The following is a 20,420-nucleotide window of genomic DNA, read 5'->3' as shown; positions in this document are numbered from 1 at the left end:
ATATTTCAGATATTCAGAAAGTGATCTGTAAACTACCATTAGACCTTTGTCACCTTTGTTTTAAGGGAATGAAAATGGTCTGTTCTTTGAGGTTTGAACCATTTCAATTTTTGTCTTAACAAATTGCTCAGGGACAGATTTCTCATGGTGGAAGAAAGAACCATTTAGGACCCAGGGCTCTGATTAACCTCCAAAGACTGTAGCTCTTGTCCTCTGATCAAATCACCCTGATCATGGCATGGGACATAAAGGATAATTATAGCATCTCAGTTATAACTGATACTCGACAGCATGATGTAAGAATGATCCCAAATTCCCTGACCACTTCCCACTGAGAGGGATCTTAGAAGTGTTTAGCAGGAAAAAATTCGGATAATATATAGTATCAGAAACAAAGGATATAAGTTCTGAAAAAGGTGACCTATATTTGGAGATTTTTATAAAATACAGAATTTCTGTGTTATTTCCTCAATGATATCAATCATACCTAAGAGCACAGAAAGCAGCTTATAGAGACTTTTTTGGAAGAGCCTTTTATATACTGACATAGCCAGAAGGTGGGTCTTCAGTAGGTGGGATGTTTGGGACTTGTCCATCAGAGAGTCTTGATGTTTCACAAGTCATGACCACCTAGAGGGGAAGGATGCTTATCAATAAATTCATTAACGTCAGAAAAGGGTCCTTTACTAACCTTGGTGTTGATCAGTTTTGCTAGGAGGGCTCCCAGAAATCCAGGAAGGGGGGAGGAGGCTATATTTGTTTGTGTGTTTGTGTTTGTGTTTGTGTGTGTGTGTGTGTGTGTGTGTGTGTGTGTGTGTGTGTGTGTGTGTGTGGTAGGGGCGATCTTGCCTTAATGGAGTCTAGGGATGTTGGAGGCCAGTTTTTTTTTTTTTTGGTTTTTTAGGTTTTTGCAAGGCAGTGGGGTTTAGTAGCTTTCCTGAGGCCACACAGCTAGGTCATTATTAAGTATCTGAGACCAGATTTGGGCTCAGGTCCTGCTGACTCCAGGGCTGGTCCTCTACCCCCTGTACTTCCTAGCTGCCCCTGAAAGCCAGTTTTTTAAAAAACAAAGAAACAACTTTTTGAAATCCTAATTGGCTTTGATTACCACAAGTTCCTCTTTAATAGCTAAGTGAAAGGTGACATCCCACACACTTCTATTCATAGAGGATATCTATCCTCTATGAAAAGATCTACCATTCTGTGTCAGCTCTCTCAGTTTCTGCACTGGTCATTCAAGTTCATGAGAAATGATTATAAATTATAAATTTCAAATGTTTTAGGGAAACTTAGATATTATTTTTTCTTTTTTCATTTCAAAATTACAGTCTTTGAAGGTTGAGCTAAACTCTGTCTGATTCTGTCCAACCTTTCAAAATTCTCTAGTCTTAGGTGATTGCCATTCAGTCATGCATGGGTGGAGATCCTTCTGTCTGGATTGTCCAAGTGTAGGTATAGTGTGTGTATAGCTGTGATCTCTTGGTCTTTGAGGGACATGAAGTCCCTCTCAGTCTGCTATTGGAAGAAGCTCATTTGAGTCCAAGAGCACCCTTTTCATTCATGAGATTTCAAAAGATATACCAAGCAATGAAAAATAGCATATGCAGCAGGCTTCCTGAGAAGGGTTTCTAGGAAGAAATGACTGAGAATAATACTAATGGGAACGAATGAATTAGTTATGTTCTCTATCATGGAAATAATGGTCTCCTTGCTGAGAGCATAGATGTGACATATCATAAAGGTGAAAGGTAATAAGCTTTCTGTCAGAGAATATTTGATATCCTTTTCTAATTCAGAAACCTTAAATTCTTGTCCATGTCCAAATTTGGTAAAATACATAACAATCAATTAACAGGAATTTGCTACTGATATACTAAGCACCTTTTCCTGTACTAAGTGTTAGAATGAAGGGAATAAAATGAAATGATCCATACTGAGAGGTCCATTTCTAACAGGAAAGATGGTATGTGCCTATGTGGAGAAATTCACCATATATACAACAGGAATAGAAGACAGGACAGAGAGGTAAATAACTAAAGGGAAGGGGGATCAGAAAAGGCTTCCGTTGAAGGTGGCATTGAAGATGAATCTGAAAGGACACAAGTGATTACAAGATTCATAGATGAGGAAGGAAATGATTCTATGTATGAAACATAACATAGCTATGGCTAAGAGAGAGATGGGAGCAGGGGTATTTTGTGTGCATAATGGCAAGGAAGAAGTTGCTTAGCTAATAGTTAAGGGTACAGAAGTAATAATGAAATTTAAAGAGATTTATCAGAAAATCAAGGAATCTAAGGGTACATGAAGCAAGAAGACTTTTATTTGATGGATTTTTCACTTCCACCAAAAAAATTCATAATTTTGAATCCTGGTGTAAAGTCATGAAGGGACAAGAGACCAGGCAGAGTGTTTCTTTTAAATCTGATGCCAACAGCACTGCTATAATAAACTGAATGAATATAGTCTCCACATCTGCCAGGGGGTATCTCCTCCCTTGTGATTCTAAAAGGGACCTCAAACTTTAAAATTACTGAATGCCTTGACTATAAGTAGCAGACAGGGTAGAACAAGTTTATGTTTCTTTTATAACTTCGAAGAAATTTGTGAGATGGATAATAACATCTGATAATAACCTTAAAAGTTGATATTTCTAGCAAATTGATTTAAAATTAACTGGCAATTGAGGGGATGCCCATCAATTTTTGATGTGCTATATGAATGTAAAGGAATTCAATTGTGCAGGAAGATTTTAGAAAAACCTGTAATGACACTATTAACTGATACAAAGTTCATTGACCAGGAAACCTTTATATATAATATCAGCATTATTGGGTGAAAATCAACTATGAATAATTCAGGTTTTCTCAGATACACATTTTTCAAGTCAAATACAAAGGAAAATGATATCTAAATCCAGCAAAGGAGCTAATGCAGTATGAATGCAGATGAAAGCTTAATTTTTCACTTACTTCTTGCCTTTTTGTAATTTTCTAAATCTTTTCATTTAAATAATATGAAAGATTTTTTACATGATAGATCATGCAAAAGCTATTGTCTACCTTTTTAAAAGAAGTTGAGGAAAGGAAGGAAAACATTTGAATATCAAAGTTTTATGAATATACTCAAAATTTCTTTCACAAGTAATTGAGGAAAAATAAAATGCTTTAAAAAAGCTTCAATGGAAGTACAAAAGAAGCAGTAAAAAGAAACAAAAACAGAGTTATGGTTAAACTATTTCCTTTCCTAGAAGGGAATATGATACTGGTAGCTCATAAGAACTTTCTAATTAGTATGGCAGTTAGAAGGATATATAGAAAGATGGATAGGTGAGTTAAATTTGATTGATATCTTAAAAAAACTGAATTTGAGTGATCAAAATAGGAAATGCACTGGGAGAAATATAAAAGACATGGTAGAATTGGTAAAATATTCTGATGCAAAGGAGGTGTAAAAGAGTTTTTCTAGTAAAGGGAAAGATGGTGGTGCTTACAGGGAATGCAATTTTTTTAAATCAGAATAGGCTCAAATATAAATTAATGTACACATTCAATTAAAAATAAGAATCTGTATTACTCTACAAAATATTCATAGGACTGGATTATAAGAGAAGAAGGTGAATATCCTCATAAAAGGAGGCTGATTTTGGAGGACAGTGAAAGAAGTTAAAATTGGAAAATAAGATTAAAAGAAAGGGGGGGGAGAGCTTAAGATGAATAGATTTATCAAAAGCAAGGAAACTCCTGCCTCACTAACTTTGTCGGATCTACCTTCATGTCCTTGTTTCCCAAACTGTAAATGGCAGGATTCAGTGTGGGGGTCACCACAACACAGAACACAGACACCAACAGGTCAGTCACAGAAGGGGTGTCATAGGTTGGTTTTACATGAGCAACAAAAGCTGATATAAAAAAATGCAGTGGTTACTGTGAGGTGGGGCATACATGTGAAGAATGCTTTGGACCCCTTCTGTGGATGGCATCTTTAGAACAGTGGAGAAGATGTGGACATAAGAGGTAACAACATAGAACAATAAGCCAAGACTCAAAATTGTAGTTGTAATAATGCTTCCAATTTCAACAAAATTAGGGTGTGAACAAGAGAGTTAGAGTAGTTGAGGGATGTCACAGGAGAACTCGCCAAGGACATTGGATTTACAGAAGGGTGCACAGAAAAATGTTGACAATGAGCAGCCCATGAAAGCCAAATGCTTCAGAAAGAAGAACATAAGAGTGTGAAGGCCTTGATCAATGGTGATGACAAGGATAGTGAGTAGATTCCCCATCAGGGCTGCCAGATAAATCAGGAGAAAAAAGCACAGCATGTAAGATCTGCAGTTTCCAGATATCAGAGAAACTGGTGATGACTATTTGATTGTCCATTACCTTCCTAGGGACACATAAGGAAAGAGGAAGGGATAAGGGAAAGGTACCTCTGTGATCTATTGAAATCATAGGATTTCTTCTAAAAATCATAGGACTGAAAAAGAACAGCCATCTGGGTATTCTTTGATGACTTTCCATTCTCTGGGGGATTACTTGAGGTAATTCCTGGCTTCACTTCACCATCTTGACTCTGCATGTCCCCTTCTTCCCCATTCCCTCCCTCTTCCCACCTCCTGGCAATTCTGCCTTTTAAGGAATTCTTTTCCTCATCACTTTTTCCTTTTGGTCCACACTGGTTTTTAAGATATTATTTTCTTTGATATTTGTTAAAATCTCCTTCACTTTCTGCATTGCTCTCATTTTTTCTTCCCAGCATTTCCTATACCTCCCTTACTTGATTTCAAAATAGTTTTTGATGTCTCCCATGTCCTGAGACCAATTGATATTTTCTTGGAGACTTTGAAAGCAAAAGTTTTGACCTTGTTATATTCTTCTGAATGAATTCAGATCTTCTATACGATGTGTCTATGGTGAGTTTCTTTTTTCTTCTGTTGTTTCCCATTTCCTCAGCCTATGACTTGATTAAAAAAATAGTTTTTTTAAAAAAAATTATTTATTTTAGGCAATGGGCTTCAGGGAATTTCGCAAGGTCACATGGCTAAGTAATTATTAAGTGACTGAGGTTGGATTTGAACTTAGGTTCTCCTGACTCCAGGGCTTGTGCTCTATCCACTGAACCACTTAGCTGTCCAACTATGACTTGATTTTAACTCTTTTTTTTAGGGTGGGTCTCCATTTCTAGATACAACTATTTAGAGTTTTCTCAACTCTTTTCAGAGATATAATCAAGGACCTGCAAGTTTCCATTTCTTCCAAGTCTGATGAGAGACTATGGCTACTCAACTGACCTGGCACACTGAACCATGGATGGCCACAAACAATCCTGTGTCTCCTGGAACTGTGTGGAGATTCCCTGCTCTACTAAGGCAGTAAGCTCCGTTTTCCTTCTCCTCCTTTTCCTGAGACTGGGGCCTGAGTCTGACACAGATCTGAGTATGGGTAAGAACCAGAGTCCTTCCTTGGGGATATTAAAGAGGCTCCTGCATTCTCCCTCAATTGCCCTACCTTTCATGGACTGGGAGCTCCGGAAGACTCTCTGGAGACCCCTTCCAGGTCTGCTGGGCTCTTTGCTGAGCTGCTAAAGTTTAAGCTTGGTATATTTCTCTCTTATCTTGGTGTGACAGTTTTGCTGTTGATCTTCCAAGATGTCCTTAGCAATCCCTGGACTGAGAAATTTGAAAACCACCATGATTGCCGCTGACTCAGGTATCCCCTACGTTGTACCTGGCTGGCTGGGGCAGATTAACTCTGATGCAGTATGGGCTCCCTTGTGGATCCTTTCTGACCTGTTGCTAAAAATAAATAAATAAATAAACAAATAAACGAATAAATGAATAAATAAATGAATAAAATAAATAAACAAACAAACAAATAAACAAACAAATAAATAAACCCTTTCTGCTGATTTTCCAAATGTCCTTAGGCTGGAAAATTGTTTTACTCAGCTTTTTGAGGGTATGACTATAGAATTTTATTAAAGTCATTATTTAAAAGTATTTAAACTGGTTTGAGGAAGAGTTCAGGTGAGTTGCTGCCTTTACTCTGTTTTCTTGCCTCTGTGCCTCTATTTATTTCTACATTAAATCAAAAAAATATGTTCAATGTTTGAGTAGGTACCATATACAACTGAGAAAAAATGTACATTTCTTTCTATCCCTTTCAATTTTCAAGAGTGCTACTATATCTTACTTTTCCAAAATTCTATTCACCTCCTTACTTTCTTTCTCAGCTATTTTATGGTTAGATTTATTTGATTATGAAAGAGGCAGAATGAAGTCCACCACTAGTATAATTTTTCTGTTCATTTTTTTTGTACAACTCATTTAACTTCTTCAAATTGTAATGCTATATCCCTTGGGCCACACAGGTATAGTACTGATACTTTATGGTACAATTTAGGATACATATTTTTGATAAGCATGTTTACAGATTAGTCATTTTTTGATATGAAAAATTAGGATTAAAGGAGAAATATGAGGAGTAATTTTTATGTAGTGTTCATCAGATTCTGAAGGGTTGTTTTATTTCTTTTGTTTGTTTTATTTTTCTCCCTCTGGATTTGGATATAATCAGACTAAAATGGTTATCCTAACTTTCTGAACTGTTGAGAGAAGCTGCTTCCATCAAAGTTGATCACCTCACAATGTTTTTGTTAATGTGAACATTTTTCTCTGGGTTCTACTCCCTAAGCTCTGCATTAGATCCTGTAAGTCATTCCAAGCTTCTCTAGAATTCAAGCATTTATGATTTCTTATTGAACAATATTATTCCATACCAATCATGTACTAAAACTTGTTAAACCATATCCCAATTGATGAACATCCCTTCAATTTCTAATTCTTTGCCCCTAGAAAAAAGAGTTACTATAAGTATTTTGGGATATTGTAAGACTTTTCCCATTTGATTATGATTTCTTCTGGATATAGACCTACAACTGGAATGGCTAGGTCAAAGGGTCAGAATAGTTTAATTGTTCTTTGGGAATAGTTCCATAATGCTCACCATAAAGGTTAGATCCCTTCACAACTCCACCAGCAATGCATTAATGTCCCAATCCTCTCACAATCTCTCCAACATTGCTCATTTTCTCTTTTCCTCATCTTGGTCAATCTGATAGATGTGAGGTGATACCTAATTGTTATTTTAATTTGCATTTCTCTGATCTATAATGATTTGGAGCATTATTTCATATGATTAAGTATAGCTTTAAGTTCTTCATGTAAACAGTCTATTCATATATTTTGATCATTTATCAATTGGGGAATGACTTGTACCCTTATAAATTTGTTGCAGTTCTCTATATATTTTAGAAATGAGATCTTTATCCTAAATCCTAAATGTGAAAATTGTTTCCCAGCTTTCTGCTTTCCTTTTACTTTTGGAGAATTGATTTTTTTTAGTGCCTGAACATTTTATTTTAATATAGTCAGAATCATTCATTTTGCATTTTATAATGTACTCTTATTCATAAATTTATCCCCTTTCCATATATCTGATACATAGCATATTTCTTGATCTACTAATTTGTCATTGGGATCACACAGTTTACTTTTGAAATTCTTTAAATTAGATCTCTTTTTGCTTTTGCTTTGTCTGCTATCAGGATGGCTAACCCACTTTTTAATCTCTTCAGTAAAAACACTACATATTTTCAATCAACCTTTTACCTTTACATATATATGTATACATATTTATATTTATTTATATATAAATATAAATATACATACACACATTTATATATATATATATGTATATATATATAAATTTATCTGTGTTTCAAATCTTTTCCTGGCAAATAACATATCATAGCATTTCTGGTGTTTTATGCACTCTGCTTTTTGCTTCAATTTTTATGGGAGCTTTCATCCCATTCATATTCAGAGTTAGGAATGCTAACTCTCTATTTCTCTCCATCCTATCCTCTCCATTTCTCTCTCTCTCTCTCTCTCTCTCTCTCTCATTTGATCCTTTGCCTCCTTGCCAGTGTTTTATTTCTGACCACCCTGTTCCTCACCCTGCCTCCCTCTTCTATCAGTCCTCCTCCCCTTAATTTTCCCTTATCCCCCCTACTCCTACTCTCTCTTCTCTCAGTCCCTCTTTCCCTTTTATTTCTCCTTGCCCCTCAATTTCCTGTCAGATAAGATAAATTTCTAATCCCAGATTTGTGTATATGTTATTCTGCATTTGAACAAAATCTGATGAGAGTGAGATTCAAGTAGTTGTCACCTGCTCCCTTCTTTCCCTTCACTGACATTAGTCTTCTGTGCCTATTCATGTGATTTATTTTACCCTTTTCTGGCTCTCCTTTCCCGTTACTAGTACTTTTTATGCCTCGTGTTGTTTTTATAAGTATACTTAGAACCTTTGTCTAAGTATACTCCTTTTAATAGGAATACAGTTCTCAAGATTTATTAGTACCATCTTCTGATATATGTTTGTGAATTGTTTAATCTTATTGAACTCCATTTATTCTTTTGTGTTTACCAATTTATGTATTTTTTGGTTTTTTAATTTGAAGACCACATTTTCTGTTAAGTTCTGGTCTTTTCATCTGGGAAGTTTAAAAGGCACATATTTTGTTGAATGCTCATCCTTTCCCCTGAAAGAGTATGCTCGATTGTTCTAGTTGGTGACTTTTGTATTGCAAGTTACTTTGCCTTCTGGAATATGATATTGCAGGACACCCAATATTTCAATGCTGAAGCCTCTATGTGCTAGGTTATCCTGTCTTTTTGGTTGCCTGTAATGTTTTCTTCTTTACCTGATAATTCTGAAATTTGGGTACAATATTCCTTAGATTTTTCCTTTTGGAAATAATCAGTAGATTCTTTCAAAGACTATTTTACCTTTGGTTTCTAAAATATCAGACCAGTTTTCCTTGATAATTTTTGAAAAGATGTTTTCAAGGCTTTCTTTTAAATCATTCCTTTCTGATATGCCATTATTCTTCAATTTTCTGCAATAGATTTATTTTCCAGATCAGTTGTTTTTCAAATGATGTAGTTTATATTTTCTTCTATCTTTTATTATGTTATGAAAATTTTTTAAACTATTTCATGTCTCAAAAAACTCATTAACTTCCACTTATTCTGTTCTAATTAGAGTATTCATATTTTTCAGCTAGCTTTTGTTTCCTCCTTTTTCAATTTGGCCAATTCTACTGTGAAAGGATTTTTTTTCTATTTTTTTTTCTTGGCCAATTCTATTTTTTATGGAGTTGTTTTCTTTAATCGAGTTGCTGATTATTTCCCCTAAATCTCCTGCATGCTTCTCATTTGTTTTTCCAATTTTTCTTCTTCCTCTCTTACTTGATTTTTAAAATCCATTTGCGGAACTTCCAAGAAAACTTTTTGTTCTTGAGTCAGTTTATAATCCTCTTTGAGGGTTCACTTCTAGGCATTTTCACTTTCTCTGTAATTTAATGTAATTTTCTATGGAGAGGACTTTTTTCCCCCATATCCCAAAGATTGGTTTGCCTTGTTTGTGGTTTTTAAAGTTGACCTCTCCTCCTGGGTGACAGGTGGAATTCTCCCAAGTTTCTTATGCTCAGTGCCATGGGTCTTCTCACCCACTTTCACATGACGCCCTCTTTTGCTAACAGATTGCTCCCTGCACTGGGTGTGCCCAACCTAGAACCTGTCCATCTCTTGGCATTCTGACGCATGTGATGTTTTCTCTACTGGTCTGACATATAGTTGCCCTGCCAAGTGGTAAAGAAGGACCTTAGTTACCCTTCTCTGTTGCAGCTAAGAGTCTCCCAAAGGCTTCTACACACACAGTTAGCACTTTGCTGTGCTCCCCCTGTATTTGGTGAGGCACACCTTTCCTGAAATTATTGCAATATATTTTAAACTGGGAAAGTCCTCCAATCAGTCTTTTTGTGTAATTAGAAGCTTGATTTAATGTTGTTTAGGAGGAAAGCTAGGAAGAGCTCATGGGAGTTTCCGCTTTCTCTCTGCCATCTTGGTCATGCCCCCTCAGGTATATGTTTTATTCCAAAACAGTCATAAACATCTCCTAAGTATTGGAGTAAGGAGAAACAAGTTTTCTAAGATGTTTTTGTGATCTTTTGAGGAGATAGATAAAAGTTGAAAAATGGTATATTCTTCAAAAAATAATTTGTCCCCATCAAGGAGGATGTCCTGAAATGATTCCAAAGGAAGAATCCATCATCCTCAATTTGTGAGATTCTTCAAATTTTCCTCCTTGGAGATGTTATTGTGGTGATTTTATCAAGGCTTGGAAGAGGAAAACATCTTCTATAAGTGATCCATAATCAACCCAACAACGTCAGCCAGCCGAGCACACAGGGAGAAACAAAACAGGGCAAATATTGCTCCTACTGAGAGCATTACTGGCAGCTGATTGGAGCACTCATTTAACAAATCAAGAATTTATTCATCTTGTACAGACTGATGATGGAAAATAAGCTACCATAGAGTTAAACTGAGCCATTCATTTTTAATTATCCATATGAAGTTGTCTAATACTTTTGCTTATCTTTACTTCTTTTTTTAGATAATCTCATTATTCTTCCAAGGGCTATTAAAGTCATTGAGTAATGGACTGACAAAGTCTCTGAGGAATTTAATTTGTGGATAAATCAAATTACTGCAGGTAAACACATGATGCATAGTAAATTGAAGCCAGAAAAGAATGATACAGGTGGATCATGGAGATGTATGATGAAGAAAAAAAAATCTAAGGCATTTGTGAATTGAGAATGAAGGATATATAAACATAGTCCAGGAGGTCCTTTTTCACCCATGAGATGTCAAAAGAAACAACAAGGAGTGAAAAAGAGCATATGCAGCAGCCCTTCGGAGAAGGATTTCCAGGAAGAAATGAATTAAGAATCACACTAATGGAAAAGAATATATTGGTTTTGATATATACAGGGAAATAATAGTCTCCTGGCTGAGAGCATAGATGTGACACAAGTGAAAACTAATAAACTCCATCTGAGAATATTTGTTATTGTTTCTAATTCAAAAACCTAAAATTCTCATAATGTCCCAATTTGCCAAAATAAATATCAATCAATTAACAGGAATTTCCTACTAAGCACCTTTTCCTGTGCTAAGTGCTTGAATTAAGAAACTAAAATGAATGAAATGATCCATAAAGACATGTCCATTTCTAACAGGGAAGATGCTATGAGCCTGCATAGAGAAAATCAGTACAAATACAAGAAAAAGATACAAGGCTGTTCAGAGAGGCAAAACACTAGAGGGCAGGGGGATCCAGAAAGGACATCCGAAGAAACTAGCATTGAAGATGAATCCTAAAGGACACAGGGGATCACAAAATATATATATAGATGAGGAAGGAAAGGATTCTAGGTATGAAACATGACATAACTACTGCTAAGAGAGAGATGCAAGCTGGAGTATTGTGTGTGCACAAAGGAAAGGAGGAAGTAGCTTGGCTATTTTTCAAGTGAACAGAAGTAGTAATGAAACTTAAAGAGGTTTATCAAAAAAATTGGGAGTCTAGGAGTACATGAAGCAAGAGGACTTTTATATGATGTATTTTTCACTTGCATGAAAGAAAGTCTCATAACTTTATATTCCTCCTGGTGTGAAATTATGAAGGACAACAGGCCAGTTAGATTGCTTTTCTTTTTGTTTTTGTTTTTTAGTTCTGATGCCAACACTACTGTTGTCATAAAATGGAGAATGCATATAGTCCCTTCATCTGCAAGGGATTTCTGCTCTGATGGGATCCACCTTAACTAGTGAATACCCGATATATACAAAGCAGAAATATTTTTGAGCCACCAGTTACAGATAGATTAGAAGAAGGATATGTCTCTTTTATAACATTCAAAAATGTGAATGACTATCCTTGAAGGATGGATAAATAGCATCTGATAAAAAAAAAATCTTAGGGGCAGGTAGGTGGTGCGGTGGATGGAGCACCGGCCCTGGAGTCAGGAGTACCTGAGTTCAAATCCAACCTCAGATCCTTAATAATTACCTAGGTGAGTGGCCTTGGGCTAGCCACTTAACCCCATTGCCTTGAAAAACTAAAAAAAAATCTTAAAAGTTGAGATTTCAAACAAATTGATTTAAAGATAACTGAAATTGAGTGAATATGCATCAATTGGGTATACAATTTGAATGTAATGGAATACAATTGTGCAATGAAAAATAATGAGCCAGAAGATTTCAGGAAAGACTGTAAAGATTGTATTAACTGATACAAAGTTTGTTGTGAAGTTAAACACTTTATACAATAGCAGCAATTTTTCCGTGATGTACATGCAAAACCTCTATCAAATTGACTACCTTTTTTTTAAAAGAAGTTAAGCAAGGAAGGGAAAAAGAGTTAGAACTCAAAGTTTTGTAAATATATTAAATTTGTTTTTACATGTATTTGGGAAAAATAAAATACTTTATAAAGCTTCAAAACGAGGGGAAAAGAAGGCAGGAAAATAAAGAGTAACAGATTTAAGGTTAAAATGTTTAATTTCTAAAAAATAATAAGAACTTTAATTATTATGGCAGCTAGAAGAAAGACATAGATGGATAGGTGAGTTGAATCTGATGGATGATATTTAAAAAATGAAAATTAATGTATCAAGTAAGGAAATGCAGTGGGAAAAATACAAAATAAATAATAGAATTGGGTAAATTTTCTGATACAAGAGAGACAAACAGAGTTTCTGCAATAAAGGGAAAGATGTTGGTACTGGCAAGGAATGCTAGATGTTTCTTTTCATCAGAATTGGTTCAAATGTAACTTAATGTACAAACTCAATTAAGAATAAGAATCTATATTACTCTACAAAATATTTCCAGGACAGAATAATGAGTGATACGTAGATATCCTCATAAAAGGAGGCTGATCTTCGAGGAAAGTGAAAGGAAATAAAATTGGAAACTAAGATTAAAAGTAAGGGGAAAAAAGATGTTAAGGTGAAGTGATTTACCAAAAACAAGGAAACTCTTGCCTCAGTAGCTTTGTCAGAACTGTCTTCGTCTCCTTGTTTCTCAAGCTGTAAATAGCAGGATTCAGTGTGGGGGGCAACACAACATAGAACACAGACACCAACAGGTCAAGTACAGAAGGGGTGTCAGAGGTTGGTTTTACATGAGGAGCAAAAACTGTTTTAGAAAATACATTGGTCAGGGGCAGCTAGATGGCGCAGTGGATAAAGCACCAGCCTTGGAGTCAGAAGTACCTAGGTTCAAATCCAGTCTCAGACACTTAATAATTACCTAGCTGCATTGCCTTGGGCAAGCCACTTAACCCCATTTGCCTTGCAAAAACCTAAAAAAAAAAAATACATTGGTCACAATGAGGTGGGGGAAGCATGTGAAGAATGCTTTAGACCTGCCTTCTATGGATGGCATCTTTAGAACAGTGGAGAAGATGTAGAGATAAGAGATAATAATAAAGAAAAAACAACTCAGACCCAAAATGGAAAATACAATTATGGTTCCAACTTCAGTACTGTTTGACTGTGAACAGGACAGTTTGAGCAGATGAGGGATCTCACAAAAGAACTGGCCAAGCTTATTACCTTTACAGAAAGGTTCAGAGAAGGTGCTGGCTGTGTGCATCTTGCCTGCAATGTTTCCAGTGGCCCAAGAACCCACTGCCATCTGCATACAGGCTCCTCTGCTCATGAAAGACTCATAATGAAGGGGGCAGCAAACGGCTACATATCGGTCATAGGACACCACAGTCAACAGGGCCAATTCAGCACAGATAAAAAAAAAACAATGCAATAAATCTGTATAACACATTCAGGGATAGAGATGGAGTTTCTGTGGACTAAGGAGATGAGGATGGCCTTGGGTACTGTAACGGAGATGTAGAAGAGATGTATGAAAGACAAATGCCACAGAAAGAAGTACATGGGAGTCTGAAGGTGTTGGTCCATGGGAGTAACAAGAGTAATGAATAGATTCCCCATCAGGGTTGCCAGATAAATCAGGAAGAAAAGCACAGCATGTAAGATCTGCAGCTCCAGAGAAGCTCATGAGGAGGAAGCTGGTGATGAATGTTTGATTGGTCATTGCCTTCCTAGGGAAACAGAAAGATTGTTGGGAAGGAATCAAGGAGACATTGAAACATAGCTGTGTATGCCATGAGAAACAGAAGACTGCTTTGTTAAATTCAAAGCACTGAAAGGGAGAACAGTCACCTGGGTAACCTTCTATTATCTTTTCTATTCTTATGAATTTCTGCTTGAATGCAGGAGTCAAGCTACAAGGTAGTGTTCCAGAGCTTGTGCTTCAATCTTCTCCATCAAGCTCCTTCTTATTTGAGATGGCCTTTGCATAGGAGAGCAATAATTAAGTTAGAAAGATCATGCCGATGGAAGTTCAAAAGCCTTCTGAGATTAGATCTTCAACTGGGAAACAAAGAGAATGAAACCATCAAGATGTAGTAAACCAGAATATAGAAAATTGTGATGCACAAATGGGGTGATAGGAGCATACAGAAAAAAAGGAGACTTTTCATTATTGGTAAGAGTCCATCTCTTCAATATTGTGCTAAACTCTACTCAGTACAAAGCTATATAATGGAATGACTACATAAACATGGAAAGCATACAGAAAACAATGGCCTTGAATTGAAATTTATTTTGTATATAAGAAAATATTTAATTATAATTTTAAAATTCAAGGGACAGATTAAATAGAAAACATTAAAGGAATGAAATAAACCTTTATATTGGGTTTATTATGTTCCATGCATTGTACAAATAGCTGTTTCTTTTTACTTCTTTCATTCCTCATTTCTACCTTCCTTCTTTCCTTCCTTCCATCATCACTTTCTTACATTTTTCCTTCCTTACAAATATATCTAATCTGTTCCTTACTGCAACAACCAGACTATAAGTGGCTTCACACAAGAAAAGCAAATAAGTGTCTGATTCCAAATTTCAATTAAAATCTTCCTGATTTCATGACTAGCTACCATCAAATTTGCATTATGTAACGAGCAATACTAAAGGTCAAGTCTACAAATAGACAAAAACACCAAGTATGGAATAAATAATTCTATTGCTATGCCCAAAGGGCAAGAAATATGTGTACACCCTTTGATTCATCAATACTACCACTGGGTCTACACCCTGAAGATATTATAAAAAAGGATAAAAACATTGCTTGTACAAAAATATTCATAGCAGCACTGTTTATGGTGGCAAAGAATTGGAAATTAAGTAAATGTCCTTCAGTTGGGAAATGACTTATCACACTGTGGTAGATGTATATCATGGAACACTATTGTTCTATTAGAAACCACGAAGGATGGGAATTCAGGGAAGCCTGGAAGGATCTGCCTGAACTGATGCTGAGAGAGATGAGCAGAACCAGAAAAACATTGCACATCATAATAGCAACTTGGGGGTGATGAACAAACTTGAAAGACTTTCTCATTCATTCAGTGCAATGATCAGGGACAATTTTGTAGTATCAGAGATGGAGAATACTATTTGTATCCAGAGAAAGAATTGTGGAGTTTAAATATCACCAAAGACTATTACCTTTAATTTAAAAAAAAACTTTTTTATATGATGTAATTTTGCTATCTCTTATACTGCATTTTTCTTCCTTAAGTATATGATTTCTCTCACATCACATTCAACTTAGATCAATGTATACCATGGAAACAATGTAAAGACTAACTGCATTCTATGGGGAGTGTGGGGGTAGAGAAGCTAGATTGGGGAAAAATTGTAAAACTCAAAATAAATAAAATCTTTATAAATTTTGAAAAAAAAATGACTTCTATTGTAAGCCAGAAGAAAATGTCTGAAAATTCAGAGTTCAACAGTGAAGCCAAGGACAAGATTGAGGTGTCCTAATAATTCACCAGGAGGTCAGGTATTGGTACCTGCTGGCCTAGGTGCAATGAAATGACCCACTGGCCCTTTATCTCACTGGAAGAATTGCAATGAATTATTACCAGAACATGAAATCAGTATGAGCAACCATATCAGTCTTCTTGAGTGATCATTTTGCTGATGTCTTGGCAGTCTCTGGGTTTATGGAAAGGCTGTTTCATATGGCATCTCAAAACCACCATGTGGACCAGAGGTATATTGGGAGATGGGGACAGAGAGCCATCAACATGATCCATATGGAACCTTGCACTCAATCTTTTGTTTTTCAAGTTTTTCCTTGTGAAACACAGAAAAAGTTAAGTCTGCCTTCCACATGCCAACCTTTCCCAAATCTGAGCACAGTTCCCATCTCCTCCACTAATACTTCACCAGTCTGTAGAGCCCTAGTTCCTTCTTATTGTCTGAACTCAGAGATCTTTTCCATCCTGATTTCAATCTTTTTTTTTTAATTCTTCAGCTAATTAATCTCTTTTCATAATTTTAGTACCCAGGAATTGACAAGAAAGTATATCTTACTAGGGAAGAGAATATTATGGTTGAAAGATCCAAGACATAGATAGTAGTAATTCCTTTTCAAGGAAAATGGTAGCCTCATCCTTCTATTGTCTGAAGTAAAAAAGAAATCATAGGGTGACAATTAAAACTGTCCTCAAGTATCTAAATTTAGTAATATCATTGATTGACCTTGAAAGTGGATCTCAGAGGATTGGGAAGAAGTCACAAGGAATACAAATGTGACCTTAAGTTACAAATTACATTTCAACATGACAATGTGATAGCGAAATAGGTACCAAATAAAGTCACTCCCTAGCTGGGTTCAAAGAGCAGACAGAAGTCAGAGAGAATAATATTAATCATGAATTGGTTCTATGACATACCCTTTAACTTTATAATGAATTTGAATAATTATTACATTATCTATGATTTTCTTTTTCTTTTTTCATTTCAACATTACTGTCTTTGAAGCTTGTTGTAATCTCTATTGGACTCTGTCCAAACTTACAAAATTCTCTAGTCTTAGGTGATTGCCATTCAGTCATGCATGGGTGGAGATCCTTTTGCCTAGATTGTCCAAGTGTGGCTATGGTGTGCATAGCTGTGATCTCTTGATTTTAGAGGGACATGAAGTCACTCTCAGTCTGCTACTGGAAGAAGTTCACTTGAGTCCAAGAACTCCTTTTTTATCCATGAGATGTTAAAAGATAGTCCAAGCAATGAAAAAGAGCATATGCAGCAGGCTTCCTGAGGATTTCTAGGAAGAAATGAATGAGGAATAATACTAATGGGAAGGAATGAATTGGTTATGTTCTCTATCATGGAAATAATGGTCTCATGGAAATAATGGTCTCCTTGCTGAGAACATAGATGAGACATATCATAAAGGTGAAAGGTAATCAGCATTCTATCAGAGGATATTTGATATCTTTTTCTCATTCAGAAACCTAAAAGTCTTGTCCATGTCCCAATTTGGCAAAATACCTAACAACCAATTAACAGGAATTTCTACTGATATACTAAGCACCTTTGCCTGTATTAAGTGCTAGAATGAAGGGAATAAAATGAAATGATCCAGACTCACAGATCCATTTCTAACAGGAAAGATGCTATGTGCCTATGTGGAGAAATTCATCATATATACAACAGGAATAGAAGGCAGGAAAGAGAGGTAAATAACTAAAGGGGAGGGGAACCAGAAAGGGCTTCCATTGAAGGTGGCATTGAAGATGAATCCTAAAGAATACTGGTGATTACAAGATATCCAGTTGAGGAAGGAAATGATTCTAGGTATGAAACGTAACATAACTACTGCTAAGAGAGAGAAGGGAGCAGTAGTATTGTGTGTGCATAATAGAAAGGAGGAAGTTGCTTAGCTAATAGTCAAGGGTACAGAAGCAATAATGAAATTTAAAGACATTTATCAGAAAATCAGAGAATCTAAGAGTACATGAAGCAAGAAGACATTTATTTGTTGCTTTTCACTTGCACAAGAAAAGTCATAATTTTTACTCCTGGTGTAGTTATGAAGGAACAAGAGACCAGGCAGAGTGTTTTTTTTAATCAGATGCCACTAGCACTGCTATCATAAACTGGAGAATGAATAGGGTTTCCATATCTGCAGGGGATTTCTCCTCCTTTGGGATTCAATGAGGGACTTCAAACTTTAAAATTACTGAATACCTTGACTATAAGTAGCAGACAGGGCCAATAAGTTTATATCTCTTTTATAACTTTCAAGAAATTTAAATGACTTTGCTTCTAGGTTTGAGAATAGCATCTGATAATAATTTTAAAAGCTGAGATTTCTAAAAAATTGATTTAAAATTAACTGGCAACTGATGGGATGCCCATCAATTTTTGATGTGCTATATAAATGTAAAGGCATTCAATTGTGCAGGAAGATTTAATGACATTATTAACTGGTACAAAGTTCATTGACCAGGAAAACTTTATACATAATATCAGCATTATTGGGTGAGGATCCACTATGAATAATTCAGCTTTTCTCAGAAACACATTTTTCAATTCAAATACAAAGGAAAATGATATCTAAATTCAGCAAAGGAACTAATGCAGTATGAATGCAGATGAAAGTTTATGTTTTCACTTACTTCTTGCCTTATGAGTTTTTAAGTCATTTCATTTTAATAGTATGAAAGATTTTTTAAATGATAGTGCATGAAAAAGCTATATCAAACTGTCTACCTTTTAAAAAAGGAATTGAGTGAGGGAGGGAAAAAATTTGGATCTCATCATTGCTTTCACATGTAATGAGGGAAAAATAAAATATTTTTAAACAGTGTTAAAAGAGGTGTAAAAGAAGCAGGAAGAAGAAACAAAAACAGGTTTGAGATTAAATTATTTCCTTTCCTAGATGGGAAGATGATACTAGTAACTCATAAGAACTTTCTAATTAGTATGGCAGCTAGAAGTACATATAGAAAGATGGATAGGTGAGTTCAATTTGATTTATGATATCTAAAAAAATGAATTTGAAGTATCAAAATAGGAATTGTACTGGGAAAAATATAAAAGAAGTGATAGAATCAGGTAAATTTTCTGATACAAAAGAGTTATAAAAGTGTTTTTGCAATAAAGGGAAAGATGAGGGTGATTAAAGGGAATGCAGATTATTTTTAATCAGAATTGGTTCAAATATAAATTAATGTATACACTAAATTAAAAATAAGAACCTATCTTACTCTACAAAATATTTGGAGGACTGGATGATAAGAGAATAAGGTAAATATCCTCATAAAAGGAGGCTGATCTCAGAGGATAGTGAAAAGAATGAAAATTGGAAAATAAGATTAAAAGAAAGGGGGGGAGGGAGAGCTTAAGCTCTTAAGAGATTTACCAAAAGCAAGGAAACTCCTGCCTCACTAACTTTGCCAGAGCTACCTTCATGTCATTGTTTCTCAAACTGTAAATGGCAGGATTCAGTGTGGGGGGCACCACAACATAGAACACAGACACCAACAGGTCAAGCACAGAAGGGGTGTCAGAGGTGGGTTTTACATGAGCAACAAAAGCTGTTGTAAAAAATACAGTGGTCACAATGAGGTGGGGCAGGCATGTGAAGAATGCTTTGGACCTGCCTTCTGTGGATGGCATCTTTAGGACAGTGGAAAAGATATAGACATAAGAGGTAACAATACAGGAAAAACAGCCAAGACCCAAAATTGTAGTTGCAACTGAGGTTCCAATTTCAGTAAAATTAGGCTGTGAACAGGAGAGTTTGAGCAAATGAGGGATCTCACAGAAGAATTGCCCAAGCACATTGCCTTTACAGAAGGGTTCAGAAAAGGTGCTGGCTGTGTGCATGATACCTGACAGACTGCCACTGACCCAAGAAGCCGCTGCCATCTGCACACAGGCTCCTCTGCTCATAAGAGTCTCATAATGAAGGGGGTGGCAAATGGCCGCGTATCGGTCATAGGACATCACAGTCAACAGGGCCAATTCAGCACAGACAAATAAAACAATGCAATAAATCTGTATGACACATTCAGGGAAAGATATGGAGTTTCTGTGGGTCAAGGAGATGAGGATGGCCTTGGGTACTGTAACAGAGATGTAGCAGAGATCGATGAAAGACAAATGCCTCAGAAAGAAGTACATGGGAGTCTGAAGGTGTTGGTCCATGGTAGTGACAAGAATAATGAGTAGATTTCCCATCAAGGCTGCCAGATAAATCAGGAAGAAAAGCACAGCATGTAAGATCTGCAGCTCCCAGACATCAGAGAAGCTCATGAGGAGGAAGTTGGTGATGAATGTTTGATTGGCCATTGCCTTCCTATGGACACAGAGGAAAGAATGGGAAGAGATCAAGGAGACATTGAAACATAGCTCTGTATGCTATGGGAAACAGAATATTTCTTTTTAACCTCAAAGTACTGAAAGGGAGCACAGTCACCTGGGCAATCTTTGATGACTTTTTCTATTCTTATGAGTTGCTGCTTGGATACAGGAGTCAGTCATCCTCTGAGTCAATCTCTAACTGAAGATTCAAGGTGGTCTTTCAATGATTGTGCTTCATTCCTCCCAGACAA

At 36.0% G+C, this 20,420-nt stretch overlaps 1 protein-coding gene across 1 annotated transcript; it reads right to left on the bottom strand.

Moving 5' to 3' along the window:
* Positions 1-534: 534 nt before the first annotated feature.
* Positions 535-20,157, bottom strand: LOC141509215 (olfactory receptor 14A16-like). Its single transcript, XM_074218578.1, has 5 exons — positions 19,226-20,157; positions 13,816-14,039; positions 13,534-13,746; positions 3,771-3,901; positions 535-630 (listed from the first exon to the last, which is right to left on the bottom strand). The coding sequence occupies exons 1-5, from the start codon at positions 20,155-20,157 to the stop codon at positions 535-537; spliced, it is 1,596 nt and encodes a 531-aa protein (XP_074074679.1).
* Positions 20,158-20,420: the final 263 nt, after the last annotated feature.

The sequence above is a fragment of the Macrotis lagotis genome, chromosome 1 (assembly GCF_037893015.1).
Source record: "Macrotis lagotis isolate mMagLag1 chromosome 1, bilby.v1.9.chrom.fasta, whole genome shotgun sequence".
NCBI classification, from domain to species: Eukaryota; Metazoa; Chordata; class Mammalia; order Peramelemorphia; family Peramelidae; genus Macrotis; species Macrotis lagotis.
Note: the sequence above shows the minus strand (reverse complement) of the source record. Positions and strands in the feature narration are given on the sequence as shown.